This window comes from Bicyclus anynana, chromosome 9 (genome assembly GCF_947172395.1).
Source record: "Bicyclus anynana chromosome 9, ilBicAnyn1.1, whole genome shotgun sequence".
Lineage (NCBI taxonomy): Eukaryota > Metazoa > Arthropoda > Insecta > Lepidoptera > Nymphalidae > Bicyclus > Bicyclus anynana.
Window position 1 is genome coordinate 10,025,635 of NC_069091.1, and position 17,192 is coordinate 10,042,826.

Genomic DNA, 17,192 nt, shown 5'->3' on the forward strand with positions numbered 1-17,192 from the left:
ATAATAGTTTAAGTTTTGGAATGTTTTCTATATCATTGTAATTAATTGGATTAAAAATATGTTCTATTGTTCTGTTTAAATTTACATTAATTACAGTGATATCGTATGAAAACCTAAAATACCTATACGTTACTCATTTAATATTTACAAAATTTGTACTACAGTCTAAATATTATTGTGATGCATATCGAGCGGCTTTATTTATATATTAATTTAATATATTTATTTATCATACAAGTAGATTATTTATTTATTAATTTATAATATGTAATTAAAATAAGGTTACATAACTGATATTCAAATTTCAATGAAAACCTGCTTGAAAAAATCTCTAAATCTAGCAAACAGTAATAATAACTAAATAAAATTATAGAATTAAACAAATAAGTTATTCTAAAACTTGAGATGGCTTTAATTATCTGCTTTTTAAAGTAATACTAGCATGGCAAGTATGTACAGCTTCGCTTATTAACTTTCAAAGCAAATTCATGAAATTGAAAACATGACTCTAATCAGTAATTGACCAATCAGTGCTTTTTGCAAGAGTACTTAAATACTATGTTTTAGAATACGTATACTCTAATTATATTAATATTATACAGATTTACTTCTAAAAGTACAAATAAATAGATATATTGTAAAAATTATTGTGGACATATATATATATATATATATATATATATATATATAAAATATATTATAAATCAAATACGATTTACGGTTAATATTATAAATCGAAAATTTATATTTTTCAAATAATAAATATTAACCTAATTATTTTTAAAATATAATAATAATGAATATATCTATGTAACGAAAAAAATACATAATCTGTATAATTATTGTCTTTTAGAGGTAAGATAGAAACACAGCTAAACTTACCTGGATGATATAGCCACTTAAGATAAAAAATATATATTTTTATTTCATTTTAAAAAAGGGATTTAGAAACATAGAAAAACTTAATTCGTAGTTTGTTATTTTATGTAAAGTGTAAATAAAATCTTTAATAGAAATCACTTTTGAATACATTATAGAATACGAAATTTTTCCTATTTTGTCCTCTAAAGGTGTCATCACTCATTTTATGTTTCATTAGTTTATTTCTCAAGTATGGACTACGGTATCAAAAAGGTGAGACTAAAAGTAAATAATTTTTAAACTGTTACTAAGCTGTAACTAATAATAATAATGAGATATATACAAATACATATTATGATATATTTGTATAGATAAATATTTTATTTATCATCTTATCTTATTTATATTATTATATTTATTATCTTATTATATATTTACAAAAAAATTATGTTCAATATCTATTTAGTTTCATTATTTCCTATAAAATATACACACTACGGTCGCTCCGTATAGGAGCTTTATTGTCAACACAGCCTTATAGAGTGAGATCACCCCGTATAGTAATAAACTAAAAAAAAACACAAAAGTAAAATAAAATTAGTAAATTATTGTCTTATATTATCATTATTACTATAACACTTATTCTTACCTACGAACTAACACTGAATAATATTATTTTATTTTTCTAATCAAACTTAACATTATTTAATGAATGAAAAGAAGTAAGAAGTAGTTTTTCATGTCAAACTTTTGAGAAAGTCCATTTGATAATTTACTTATACTTAATTTGTGTTAAGTTTAACTATATTCAGAGAAGAACTCATAAATATATTTAACAGAGAACAGATTGGATCTTCCACTATAAAATAATTTAAGGTACAAACCAAATTGTCTTTGTTTTATTTTATTTCAGTTTCATTCAATCATGCTACAGTTTAACTGAAATTAGTTTTTATTTTCTTTATTTTCAAAGAAACTCATCATAAGAAATTCATCAAATGTTAAAATAAAATACAGCAGTCCGTAGAAATAACAACACTATTTACCTTATTATAAATGAATATAACTTAAGTAACTATATCTCTTTATTCTAAATTGTATTTTTATTATTTTTTTCTTTTTATATTTTTTTAGTATTTTTTATTATTTTTTACTGTACAAACACATATCATTTTAAGTAAGTACTATAAAATATTCGAAACAGTGCACACACAACGAGTGCTGGGGGATCTTCGTTATACCCTTTCCGCCATTGTTTTGGACATTGTGAAAATTATCAATGCAGTAACATCTACTTATTATAAATTAATCCTATGGTGCACAAATCCCGGCCCTAAAAACTAAAAGAGCCTGATTCAAAAGAAAAAAAATATCTAAATTACAATTCAGGTCAACTAGATAAACGCTAAAGCCTAGGCTACTATTAAATTATTTTCCTATTAAAATGGTTACTATTATAGACTGCGATACACGTCAGTCTAAAATGTATATTTGTTCTGGTGATAAATGAATTATTACTAGATAAATCAAATGAACTGTAAATACTTCGAAACTCACTTTCATTTGAAATATCTTCTATACATAATATCTTAAATGATTTATCAAATATTTTAAAGGTAAATAATAAATAAAATATGAGCACATTGTATGGAATTCTCATTGCAACAATTCTATGAAAAATAATTAATACGTGTCTAAATAAATATAATACACTTAATATATTTAATAAACTTACATATATAAATATTATATCAATACAATAATCTTAAAGAAAATATGTAATAATGCTCTAATAGATGACAAACCTAATTTAAAACGAAATCATCTTTCAGAATTTTAAAAATACTTGAAATATTTAATAAGAAAAATCATGAAGCACTTATTAAATTCTTTTTTCTTTAATTAAATTTTATATTCCTTTGAGGATTGTCTGAAATAATGAAGTCCAAAAGCCTAACTAATTTATTTGAAGACTCTAGAGTCAAACTTCTTTTGGCCCTTGAACTTCCTATTAACCTATACAACATTATAAGTTTTATAATATGTATAATATGAAAATGAGAATTAACCAAATGAATATGAAATTGCTTTTAATGATAGATAAACTTACATATTCAAGTAATATTTTTATGAAATATAATTCAATTATTTTTTACAACACAGAATTGACGGCGTAGAGATTCATTAAAATAACATTTTACTCATTACTTTATTATTTATTCTAACAAGTAATCTAAAGTTTTTAGTATTTTAAACCGAAATTTTATTGGTAAGTATATTACAAGTATGAAATTGTGAATATGTCATAAAGTTACTTTATGGAAAATGTTGAGAATTAAATGAAAACAAATAATATGATTTAAAAAATACTTAATTAGTCAAATATATGGACACAATGTAATTTCAAATAAAAATTAAGTTGCAGACAATTATAATCATGATAATTCTCACTTATGTCCAAATAACTCCTTTAATTTATTCACAAATAGCACTTTTTAACACTTTACTGTTTTATATTATACGTAAGATTATCATTATTTATTCACCGCCTATAACACATTATATTATTGTCATTACTATTGGTATGAGACAGCCACTGGAAGACGCTTTAAGTGAAAAGCAAACATTTTTATTTAACTGCGATTATTTTCCCCAAATAATTGTTTTGATAAAATTCAAGATTAATTACATTGCATCTTAGACCATTAATAACTGGACGTGGTTCGCTAACCGTTACCCCTCTGGCAAAGATCAAAAATCTATGATCTAATGCGTTTATAAAAACTGTTGCTACAGAATCGATGTTTCATTGTTGTAATCGTTTTCGTCGTGTAAGGAGCTCCCTAAAAATGCCGGTTTGTGTAGTTAAATGGCATAAAAAACGGGCAAAAACTTGTAGTTTAGTAAAAGATGGAGTAACGTTTCATTTGAAAGTATTTAAACCTTAATTTTATCAATTTTTAATAAAAACAATTTATAAAAAGAATCGATTCTTTTGACGAAACAGCCAAACATCGATCAGTAATCGAATATTCTATGTATTTAATATGTAGATAGTCTAAGCAATGTCACAGTAAATATGCAAGCAGTAGTTTGACTTCATACTAGAGGTCGAAACGCGAGCTATACCTCAATTTCAATTTCAACTTACTAGTTAAATAGATTTTATTAATTATAAATAAGACTAACTCACTAACATACTAAACTTAAAACAGATACACTAACAATATACTAACAGAAAAAAAAATTAAAACTGTTACTCTTATTAATTGAAAAACTTGTTTAATGTAATAATGTAAGGAATAATAAAGGCTTTGGCGTGGCCCGACACGCACTTGACCGGTTTTTTAATATTTGGTCACGTAGTGTGGAGGTAATACCTAGATGGCATCACCAAAATAAACATATGAATACGACCTATCCTTCAAGGTCATTGATTAGTATCAGCATTAGTATTAGTATTATTTAAATCTACCAATCAAAAAACAACACGCATTTTATTGATCACTTCCTATTTTACTACAATTTACAAAATATTTCATTAGTTTACATAAAAAAGTGTATTTACAATCACAAAACTAAATGGAAATACAAAGTTGGCAAATGTAATTAAAATGCTGGAGGCAGGCAAGTTACGCGTGTGTGTATTGCAAGTCAAATTTATAGTTGTGTGTAGTGTATGGACACAGAATATGCATAATGTGTGTGAGTTTACCTCGTGAAAATGACAGACTTTTTTGTTGGTGAATTTGGGTGCGAACCGCGTCCAGTTATTAATAGTCTAAGCATTGCATACATTTATGAAGGTATACACAAAAAAGCAAAAAACAAATGAATTTCAGATTGCACTGGCACTGCCACGCATACCTAAATCTTGAATTTCTTACAAGAAGTTAAGCTTACAAAAGGCGGTCACTTTTAATAACACAGCTTCCAATATAATTATATTATAATTAATATAATTATATAAAATTGGCAAAAATTTCTATTGGTTATTTTATAAATAATGAGCAATTTTTTTTTACATATTTTAGTTGTTAGATAACCAGTGATGACAATATAAATTTTTATTTTTTAATTTTTAATAAAAGGTATCAAGCTAGGTCGAGTTTCGTACGAGTGTTTTAGATATAACCCAAAGTTTAATAAAATAAATTTCTACAAACTAAAAACACTCCGATATGAAAACGCACGCACACTGTTTGACGTGTTTGCCTGTCTGTGGTATCGTAGGATCTAAACGAATGGACCTATATTACGTAGGTACTATATAAAAAAAATAAAAAAAAATTTTTTTTTTTTTTTAGGTACTATATATTATGAGATAAATAGCAACATGGCTGTCTCAGATTTTTTTAAATATATTTCATTTTATTTAGCATAATATTTATATACATTTTTTTTTTATTTTTTATTTTTTACAAGTTAGCCCTTGACTGCAATCTCATCTGATGGTAAGTGATGATGCAATCTAAGATGGAAACGGGCTAACTTGTTAGGGAGAAGACGAAAATTTAAACCCCTTTCGGTTTCTACACGACATCGTACCGGAACGCTAAATCGCTTGGCGGTACGTCTTTGTCGGTAGGTTGGTAACTAGCCATGGCCGAAGCCTCCCACCAGCCAGACCTTGACCAATTAAGAAAATCTCAATCGGCCCAGCCGGGGATCGAACCCAGGACCTCCGTCTAAGTACATCTGTCCGTCTAATACATATACGTATAAGTTTGACATATGATATTTTATTATGTTATATTACAAAGAAATGATAGCGGCATAAAACAAATTGCAAGCAAAAAGTAAATATATATACTAGAAGTATATTATGTAGGTATATTTGTTTTAATAATGTCTATGATGTACAGACATCAAACAACTTTATTCTTAACCTATATGTTACACACTTACTTATATATTTATATTTTATATATATCTTCAAAATTTACTCATTCAAAGTATCTAACGTTTAAAGTCCTTTAAAAAATAAATAAATTATATATTTTTAAATTGTTAATTATGTGTGTATTCATAACGAGTGAGATTGATCTGGACCATCACATGTTATTATTGTCATTTCATCATGAGCAGCGGCAAATAAAAAGAACAAACATTGAATATTAGATGTATTTGAAATATTGTTTTTTATTATCAAACTAGGTAGCATTGATTGGGTCTGTATAAATTAATTTCAACTTTTGTATTTTATTTTATTGAAGTAGATTGGTATTTATATTATTTATTTATTGGTACATAATTTTAGTAAACAGTAGGTAGGTATAATGTTGCTATGTACGGGTTAAAGTTTAACACTTTTAGGTATTTCATGGTGGCATTAATGCGAAAAAAGGTTCTGTTGATATAGTTTCTAGTTCTTCTATTGAATTACCTAACCAAAAAAATTATCTAATAAGTAATTAAAAAGCCTTAATTTTAAAAGTGCTTTGAGGAAAAACGTCCCATATTAGTTTGCCTATCCTAAAATAAGAAAACACCTCTACAGATATTAAACATATTTTTTTTATTGTCGAGTCACAGTCGAGTAAATTTTTATAATTACTCATAAACTTACTAATTATTATTGAGAATATACTCAATTTTCTAACCTACTTAATATTGTCATGTATCTATCAGTTTACTGATTTTTATGTATTTACCTACTGAATTTTAACTATTCTACAATACTAAAGTAGATAAAATATTTTACAAATAAATTATATTTTTATTAAGTTATACTTAAAAATAAAATAATAATAAATAAAACATTAAAAAAAAACATTTTTTATATACATACATGACTTTGATTTATTTATATATTAAAATAATAACATAAATATAACAAAAATAGTTTATATTTACATTACTTAGATCGATCAAACAAATCAAATTCATTACTTTAAAAAAATCAAATGAATTAAGAATATACTCAAATTTCTATCCTACTTACGAATAATATTGTCATGTACTTATATTTTTACTGACTAGAGTAATTTTAAATATTCTACAATTCTAAGTTAAACAAAATATATTACATGATTTTTATTTATTTAAATATTATTTAAATATAATAAAAACACCAAATATATTCTATTTACATTATTTAGATCAATTAAAAAAATAAAATTAAATAACTGTATGCAAATCTTTTTTTTAAAGTGAATTATAATATGATTAAATACAGATTTATGTAATTACCTACGCAAAAAGATGGCGGTCGCTTAATGGTTGGTGTAATCTAAAGTATGTCCTTCTGTAATAATGTAAAAATCAAAATAGCACATAACAGATAATTAAAATGTACACGAATCAAAATAATATTTCACGGATTTATTTTATTGACTTTACTTATATTACCTACTATTATACATAAATATGTTAGAATAATTAAATACCAGTAATGCTGCCTGTTATAGCGATAATATATGTATATTATAAATAGTTAAAGGATATAGATTCTACTATGTACATAAACGGTTTAAATTTAAATAGTTATATAGAGAAGAAATAATGATTTATAATCATCTACAGGTATTTACTATCTTAATTATAAATGTTTATGCATGGTATTATTTTATATTTATGATTACATCTCTATGTTTAGAGAAATAATGATGAAAATATAATAGATTACTATTGCCTACATACTAGATATATAATTTGATTGGATAAATATGTGAGAGACAGCATACTAAAAATGAACTATTACAATGAAAGGAAATGGCCAATTTCACTTTGAATAAAGTTAACAGAATATAAAACCAGTATAATTATGTAGATATACATAGGTGTTACAACGTACGTAAAACAAAAAGTTTCGCCATACAATAAAACGGACGGGGCAGGACGGTAACGCGACACATATATGAACTATTGTGTTGTAATATCAACAAACAAAGTTTCAAAATCTTAAAAAAAAACAAAAATCTTGAAATAAATGATTTTTGATTTTTTTTTTATTTTGAAACTCGGTACACAAAAACTACGGCTCAATTAACGGAGTCCACGAGGATACTATACTGATTTTAACACTGCCCCATCGCACCATAGTGACGATGTCACGGTACGCTCGGTACCCTCTAAAAGGACCAATAGATAGAACCCATAGGTCAAGGTCAAGATGCCTCAGCTCGAAAGGGGCTGGAAAATATGGCTGGACCAGGGGAGCGAAATCTCTTGTGCATTTCCCGGACAAGGAGGCTACGTCTCGAGGCCTGTACTCCCTTCCGGATTATCCGGGAGGTTGTGGCCCACGCGACGATACCAGCGTCGCAGCGCCGTCCGTCCCGTCCGCTGTGTGGTGTTGAGGAACCTTATGTAACTATTTAATTAACAAAAAACAATTAGTCACATCTTATGTGTTTAAGTTTCTAGAATTAACATATATAAAGAAACTTAAAATGTATATATTACATTCAGGTATTTCAAAATTTCGATTTTATGTAATCTTGAAAAAAAAAATGAAGATACATGAATACATTACTTCCCTTTTGTAGGTAACATTTTATTTAAAGTCCTACACCTATACATATACAGTATGTTTTCAATTTGAAGTACAATCCTAAGTTAAATTATATCGTAAATATAATATTATAAACATTTTACAACAACAAGAGATAGTAACAAGAACGAGCAAATGTCTGTTCTAAAAAGTGTCAAAATCTGCGACCAAATTACTTCACCGTATGCTGAGTTTCATATTAATTTAATTTATATTTTCTAAATAGCTATAAAACTAACATAGTATAACAATTTAAACAAAAGAACCCGTCAGCATACGGACAAAGAATATTTCTTCAAAATCCAACAAAAAAAAACGACTTATATGTATAAGAGATCAAATAAATTAAAGCAAAAGAAATAATTTCTATTATTGATATGCCAATGTAAATATATACATCTGTACACATAATTATATTGAGCAAATAAAACATCACAACTATTATAATTCCAAGCATAATAAAATATTTGCAACGATAGACAACAATTAAATTGAAATAACACTTAATAACGTATAATTGTATGGCCTGACCAGAAAAATAAAAGCCTGGTATGGAGGACCCACAAGTATTTTAACCACTCTGTGTTTTTGAAACTAATGGGAGGATTTAAGGCTCAAAAGGGCTAGAACTTAGAGCCGTAATGTTTGTTAAAAAAATATAGAAGGAATTAGTTCCTTTTTTTCGCAACATGACAAGGTTTTTATTTTTCTGGTTTTAGGCTACAATTAGAATTTGTAAGGGTAAACAATATTTTATCATAATTGTATATTAGAAACGCTATACACGATGTGATTTTACGCTAACCACCGAGAGCATTATTATATGCTACTATATCTAAAAATATCGGCCAAAGCATCACCGATAAACGTAATAAACAGTGACGTAACTATGGCCTATATCTGAGGCATGTGGCAAATTCATTGAATGGGATGAAGCCCCAAAAATAGTCATGGATTTTTTTATATGTACTTCAGTGGGATCGCGGCATTACTCCAGGCTTGTGAATTTATAGATAGTTACGTCACTGGTAATAAGGGCACTATCCCATTGGCGTTTAGTAAATGACAACATTTCTGAAATTTTAGATCAGCAACAATGCTGTGCTAACACGACGAACGTTAAATTTCAGTTTCACAAAAGACCTAAACTATGGATAACATTTTCTTTTATCTTATTTTCTGTCTGAGAAGCAAAGTCCCATTCTGAAGTCTTTGTACGGTGCCACAGGTATACACGGCTTTACCAATCATCGTGAAGTGAAAGTAATTAGACTCAGACGCTACTTACTGCTGCTTACTAAGATAATGTTTAAAACTCCAGGGGCCGATGTCTTAACGTTCTATCTGAAACACGGGGGTGTTTCACCACCAATTTTTTACGTCTGGGCTAAAAAAATATCAATATTTTATAGCCCGACCCAGGCTTCGAACCGGGGACCTAATGATCCGAAGCTACTTATGCTAACCACTGAAACTACGAAGCCGTTACGTCACGACAAACGAACAAACGAGGCTGTAACAACGACTGATACGTCGCATATATATGCATGGTATCGAGCTTAGGCAGATGTCGGAGAAACGCCATAGTTCAAAAATCACCAGTAGGATAGCGGCCTTAATGCACAGGAGTAAAGAATTCAACACAGAATTTACTATTTTGTTCCTTACTCGTGTGATAAAGGTGAGCACACATCATTTTTATGGGTAGTCTGATAGATTGATAGATCTCGGTGATCTGAAATAGAGATCAGGAGCAACATTCAGAAATCTAAAGTCGGTACAATATTAAGAGTCGCATAACTATTTTATTTCACGTCAAATTACATTCACGCTCGTTATTAATTAACTAAGTAGATATCTCAAGAATGTCACTTGACTAGATTTCATCGCAACTTAATATTTCAATTGGTAATATCAAATATTAAGTTACAATTTTAAGTTAAAAAAATTGATTAATATTTCAGTCGCGATACAAATTTTACATTCAATGAAACTACTGCCAATTTCTTAGCTCCCATTCGCACGAGCGTTTTTTTAATGTGCGTTAAAAAAGCGTTCAAATATAGTATGAAGTTAAATGAAGGTCTATTTCCAACGCTCAAAATTGAAAATGCAAAACAGCTCGAAAAAAAGCGTTTTTAAAACGCTGACGCGTGAACATATACTTGGGAATGCATTTGTTCTATTTGAACGCTTTTTTAAGGTCCGTAAAAAGCGCTCGTGCGAATGGGGGTTAGTCTCTACATAGTGACTGCGCAAGCAAAACTTCTCAGACTTCCATAACATACCGTAAAGTGTAAAACCTTATGTACAATGGCATAATATTGTGAGACATCTAGCTACTACGAGTACATTAACTTAAAGGATAATATTTGCAAACTTAGCTAAAGTCGGACTGATCATATCGTTGTTTGTGGTACAGCAAGGTTTGCAAGTGTATTTATTGATATTTTGATTTTTTTTTTATTCTTCGCAAGTTAACCCTTGACTACAATCTCACCTGATGGTAAGTGAGGATGCAGTCTAAGATGGAAGCGGGCTAACTTGTTAGGAGGAGGATGAAAATCCACACTCCTTTCGGTTTCTACACGACATCGTACCGGAACGCTAAATCGCTTGGCGGTACGCCTTTGTCGGTAGGGTGGTAACTAGCCACGGCCAAAGCCTCCCACCAGCCAGAACTGGACCAATCAAGAAAACCTCAATCGGGCCACCGCGCATACCACTGCGCCACGGAGGCCGTCAAAATTTCTCTTTTATTCAAAAATATATTTGATTTATTAAAGCAAATTAAACAAATTATAAGTTACAAGTATATCTGTTTAAAAAGCTTCTAAACAAATTAACCGATTATGATACAGTTATTTTTGTTTGAAAGCTCGATGGTGAGTTTATTGTTTCATTTAATGGTTTTGCTTTTTTTCACTAATTTTCTGTTGTGGTAAGTATACTGATAAGGGTCTCTAGCTAACTTCACGTCAAATCCCTTTCCACAAATGCTAATGCTTAGAAAATTAAAAATTTATGGGGCTGACATTTTTTTTCTTTTTTTTTTTCTTAAAATGACCAATATTTCCATTCCCCTCCAATTAGTCGGGAAAGACTGTGTTAGGAGTGGGTACGACAATAGACCAACGAGGGGGGGATCGAACCACCACCCCTAGGTGATGAGTCCGACCTCTTTTACCGTTGAGCTGTTGAGGCTATGTATACATTTCCAATTTGTAGGTTGATCAGGTGACCTATTGATAACGAATCTCATACCCTTACATTTCTACTTTTTGTTTGTTGTTTTCGTTAGCGTCTGTACAAAGAGAATTGTCGTGTAACTTAGCTATAGGCCAAGATTATTTATATACATAGCATATTAGCATATATTAGTACGATTATATAGCCTAGTTGTCCCAGGTGTTTCGTATAAATATTATGCCACTGGGCTTAATTGGTAGGATTTAATAAGTGCCGTCGTCAGTGAGATCCTGGTACGACTCGGCGGGGGGTTGTATAGGCTCGGCCTGGTAGAGGGCGCCGGAGACGAAGGGGTTGTTGGGCACGTGTGGCTGCGGCGGCGCGGGGCGGGTGGGTGCAATGCTGCCGTACGCGGGGGGCTCCGAGCCGGTCAGAGCTGATGACTTCTCCGACTGAAGACAATCACATGTTTTAGTAGTCTTCATCATTATCAGATTATTTTTCAAGGCCTCTTATAGGAGAGGATATGGAGCTTTGACCCACCACGCTGCCGCTGTGGGCTGGTGGGCTGGTATAATGTTAAATTCCTTAACGACCAAAATAATAAAATCGTACAACCTAAACAATTTTTTTTTTTTAAATACTTTGCAGTAGAAAAATTTAGGTAAACTACTTGAGCCCATTTAAAAAAAAATAAGTAAACTACTATTTAAAAATAAATATAAAACTAAAAAAAAAAAATTAACTTATGTAATTTTCCAACACGTGGTACAACTAAATTGTAAGGATTTTAGTATCTTGTAGAAAATTCATTATTACTTAAAACTGTGCAGTCAGCAACAATCGTATATAGCATGTCGTGCTATTTACGGGACTGCCTGTATATCTATCTATTTCTTTAATTTTTTTTCATACAACGTCACATGTATTTGTATGTCACAGATGACAGGTTATTACACTCAATATCTTCTATAACAGCTTACTTTTAAAGGCTTCCTGTATAAATATTGTTATAATACTTACGAAGGTGGTCTCTTGGTCTAAAGATTTCAGCGGCGCATCGTAAGGCGCGGTCGGCTCAGCCCAGGGTTGCAGTTCTCCCGACGCGAAAATGCCATATATGGTGATGCCAATGAAATGCACTGTGGCACCCATTAGAAACACCGCCCGCCATTCCTTTATTGCCATATCTGGTTTATCCTGTTGTTGAAAACATAATATAATTAGTAGCGACTGAATATTTTATTAATTTGTTATATTAAAAAATATATATTTGTTATCTTTGCAATTGCACGTTGTAGAATCAACATCTCCTGAGGATGCTCCGTTTTCGGGGTTAAACGCACGTAGAGAGTATTTTGTCGGACCTGGGTGACGTTGTCGCATGGGTTCGTCGGCTTTTCGCGGATAATAGCAAAATAAATAAATTATTATATATTTGTTTAAATTTTAATATTAGAGTGACGTCTTGAAACTCACATTGGTTTAAAATAAAACACTATAATAGTCATTTTGTCGATTAATTTTGACAAATATTGCCATTTGCTATTCAACAAAAAAAATCTTCTAGCAAATGGATTAATTATTGATTCAAAATTATTAAGTTAACATCTCATAAGGATGCTCCAGTGTCGAAATGACACGTAATGTAGGCGGTGGCATTTCCGGAAAATAGCAAGGAAATTTATTAAGCTTGAAAATCTCAAGCTATGTTCACGGACTACCTAATTTGAATTTCGTTAAGACATTAAATCGGGTTTAAAAGTAGATAAAAGATCACTGATCACGCACATGAAGTCGCGAGCATCCGCTAATATACAATAAGACAAAGACAAAGCAAAAACAAAATATATCTACATCTAAATTACATCGAAGAGGGAGAAACAATGAGGTTTATTATTTTGAATAGCGTTAAAATTCTTTGAAATGTAGTCGTGCGTCGCTATCGAACAGAAGCGGCGACGGCGGCGTTCCCCCGCGAAGCCCTAGGTTCCTTGCCGCGAAACAAAAAGGACAGTGGGTCGTTGGTAATTTTAAAAAGGAAATCGAGCTCGGCTGGGCCGCCGCGTGAATTCGCAATGAGCGGGGCCGGTGCGCGACGATGTGGATCGGGTACATTAAGCGAGCACTTTATTATCGGTGGCTATACGCTACAATGACTTTTGTTATACTACTCGCAGTCGAATGAGACATTTTCCTCCAAACGTTTATAAAATATCTCCTAGGAACAGCACAGACCGTCAAATTATAGTAAGCGACACTTTTTTCATACGTGTAAATTTTAATACATTTTTATAAATTCATTGATATTATGAAATTGCAACGTCGGTCAACCAATCTAAATACAAATAAAAAATTAAATTTAAATTAATCTAAATAAAAAAATAAATATAAATTCGACGTACTGTCCAACTTATATTTTTTTTTCTTAGACGTATTTTATATTTATTATTGACATTTATATTAAAAAAAAAAAATATAAATGTCCAATTTACTTATATATTTTTTTTCTTACACAATATGAAAAATAAATAAACCTGTGTATGAGTAGGTACTAAGATAGCTGTTTTGATTATTTACATATTTTATATTATCATTAACAATAACAACCCATATTCAGCTCACTGTTGAACACGAGTCTCATGTCACAATGAGAGGGGTACCAATAGTCCACCACACTGGCCTGCAGACTTCACACATGTTAAGAATTAAGAATATATTCATGTATACAGGTTTCTTCACGATGTTTTTCCTTCACTGTATGAGCACAGAATACATAAATTATGTACAAGTCACGTGAATTTTTTTTAATTGAAAATTCCCGGACTAGATTCAAACCTACGTCTTCCGAATCAAAGGTAGAGATCATACATTCACTGATCCATAGAGGTCCACTGGGCGATACATTTATATTTAAATACTTATATAAATAAAGTACGAAAATGCTTCTTACCTTATCCTGCGTGATGTAGTCAATAACGATGGGCACGAGGAAGCCAGCGATGGTGCCGATGCCGTTGGACAAGCCCATTAGGATGGAGGCATACCGAGGAGCTATGTCGAGATGGTTGACGTTGTATCCAGATATGGCGAACCCGCTGAATGCTACTCCAAGAGTCATTTCTATTGTAGCCACGTACTAATAAAAAAAATGTTTAAATAAAATAAAAAAATATTATACTCCATTAAATTAAATAAGCTTCATAAGTTTAGTAAAACACTAAACATAATATTATAAAGTATGATAAGTAGACGTACTAATTTATGTTTTGTTTTTGTCTATGATAAGATAGTCCTTGACTGCGATCTAATCTGATGATAAGTGCTGACGAAGTCTAAGAAGGAAGAGGGCTTATTTGAAAGTGGTCAAGTATGTTCTATCCATACCTCTACTAACTAACTCTCAATATAAATACAACCATATTTTGTAAAGAGTATGAAAAGATATTTCAAAATAAGGATGCAGATAAGGCACTAATTTCAAATTTTAATTCCAATTTCACAAGAGGTTCATGTTTTACTAGAGCTATCACCATTGAAACTATGTTGAAGTTATAATGTTGCAACAAATTACGTGTAGTTTTGCTTTATTCAAATTAATAATGAAATTAAACAATTTTAGAACGGTATTATCGAACATTTACCAATATAACATAACAGGTAATAAATAAAAATGAAATTTAATACCTTTCTGTCATAAAATATTTATAGCTCAGTTAGTTTTCTAATTTTTGATTTTTATAACTTTATGATTACCAACAATGTATTAACTAAGTAATTAACATCTGCTCCGTACCTTATTATCAGCATAAGCAATGAGGACGAAGAAGAACGCCTCAAAGCCGAAGCCGCCGCAGTTAAAAAGCTTTCGCACATTAGTCGTAGTCATGATGTTGTTCTTGCGCAAGTAATCAGCGAGCATTCCTCCGATGGGCACGAGGGAGGTCATGATTAAATGTGGTATCGCTCCAACGAAGCCAGACTGCAAGGACAATATAAAATTAGCGGACCATCTAAAGACAAATAATATCAATAATGAAAAGTAAAGTTAGAGAAATAATGATGAATAATAATTAACATTTGCAAATAATGCTAGGATTCAAAGGAGATAAGCAATCAATCAATCAATCAATCAAAATTCATTTATTTCAAGTAGGTATAGTTTACAAGCGCCTACAGCTTTTGAAACGTCAAGTTTGATTTGACTATTTGTGAAGACTCTACTACCAAGTCTTGTCTGCTTACGCCCGAAATTAATAATGTATCTCCATTCTAAGATTGTTGCCAATCGCCCGATCGATCTCTAATCTTCGTGCCAATATTAAAACTCTGCAATCGATCTGCAATCTAAATTTTTTTTTCTGACGGATCGCAAGCGATCTTTCCTTGCCCCTCCTCGTCGTTCCGTTCTTAGCACAGTGCTTATAAATAACATTGTGATTTATTCAATCAGATTTTTTAATGTAAAAATCTGATATTTACAAAAATTAACAATACAAAATTCTTACCTCTGTGATTTGCATATTAAACCTGGTATTAAAATATGCAGATTGGAAGATGACGAGTAAACAGAAGTTCCATGTTCTGCAGAAATTCGCTACGATTATAGCATACACCTAAAACAAAAACGTTCACAATATTTAAATAATAAATAAATAGCTGTGAAGTGTGCTGTAAATATAATCTAGATAAATAATCTCGTGGCATGATATTGTTATAAGAAGAGTTAGCTTAAATTTCATGTTGTATTATTTTTCAATTCAAAAAAATCTAGATAAAATTAGAAATCACTTTTTACTCTAGAGGATAAAATAGTATAAAGATACACTGATAGCATTGTGAAAAGAAAACTTTACCGAGCTAGTGAGATCTAAATAGCTTTACAAACATGTTGTATAAAGTAGTACTTACGGGCGGTGAAGTAGCGAATGCCTTCCAAGGCGTGGCCCAAAATCCAGGCATAGCGGCTTGTGTGGCCGTTCCTAGAGATTGTTCGATGTACGTGAGTTCCTTCCCTGATATGTGGGGGTGCTTGCTTGGCCGCTCGAACACAAGCCACAGCCACATCACGTACCTATTACACGGTAATATACATATTAACAGTGAACTATTTTGATAAAACATTCTAAATGTAATCACAATTAAATTTATAAAATTGATAAAATAAGCAAATTGAATCAAATCCATTAACTAGTAGTAAGCTTCTGTGCAAGCACTTTAGAACGGTCAAGTGGGCAATGCATATTTATTCTATAACGGTATTTTCCGATAAAACACGCCTACCTGCAAAGTCTCTATAATAGGGATTATGACAGTTTTTTTTAATTGTATATAAATTAAGAATATGCTAATAGTAAAGCAATTTTGTAAAAAAACAGGGTATCTGCGATCATTACTTTGCTACTGGGATTTAAAGGGTCAGATTTGCGGCACTGCCACGGATCCCTGAAAAACGCCACTTACAAAATGGTACGAATTAATGACGTCGTAGGTACATAATGATCGTTAGATTTGTATAGGCGTTCAAACAAAATTACTAATATCTTAGATGTTAAAAAATGTCACATTTAATGTAAGGAAGTTAAAACTGTATGAATTTTCATCTAATTACGGAAAAAGATTTATTTTGAAATTTTATAATCTTATT

The 17,192-nt window shown here is 30.5% G+C and overlaps 1 protein-coding gene across 2 annotated transcripts in view; it reads right to left on the reverse strand.

Moving 5' to 3' along the window:
- Positions 1 to 6,810: 6,810 nt before the first annotated feature.
- LOC112044906 (vesicular glutamate transporter 1) overlaps positions 6,811 to 17,192 on the reverse strand; it is a 74,925-nt gene continuing 64,543 nt past the window's right edge. For both annotated transcript variants that reach the window (XM_052883710.1, XM_024080912.2), the window contains exons 8-13: positions 16,457 to 16,619; positions 16,054 to 16,161; positions 15,342 to 15,527; positions 14,499 to 14,684; positions 12,569 to 12,745; positions 6,811 to 11,997 (exon numbers count right to left, since the gene is read on the reverse strand). In XM_052883710.1, the coding sequence (XP_052739670.1) occupies positions 11,809 to 11,997; positions 12,569 to 12,745; positions 14,499 to 14,684; positions 15,342 to 15,527; positions 16,054 to 16,161; positions 16,457 to 16,619 (1,009 nt within the window). In that variant the 3' untranslated portion in view covers positions 6,811 to 11,808. The remainder of the gene's footprint in view (positions 11,998 to 12,568; positions 12,746 to 14,498; positions 14,685 to 15,341; positions 15,528 to 16,053; positions 16,162 to 16,456; positions 16,620 to 17,192) is intronic.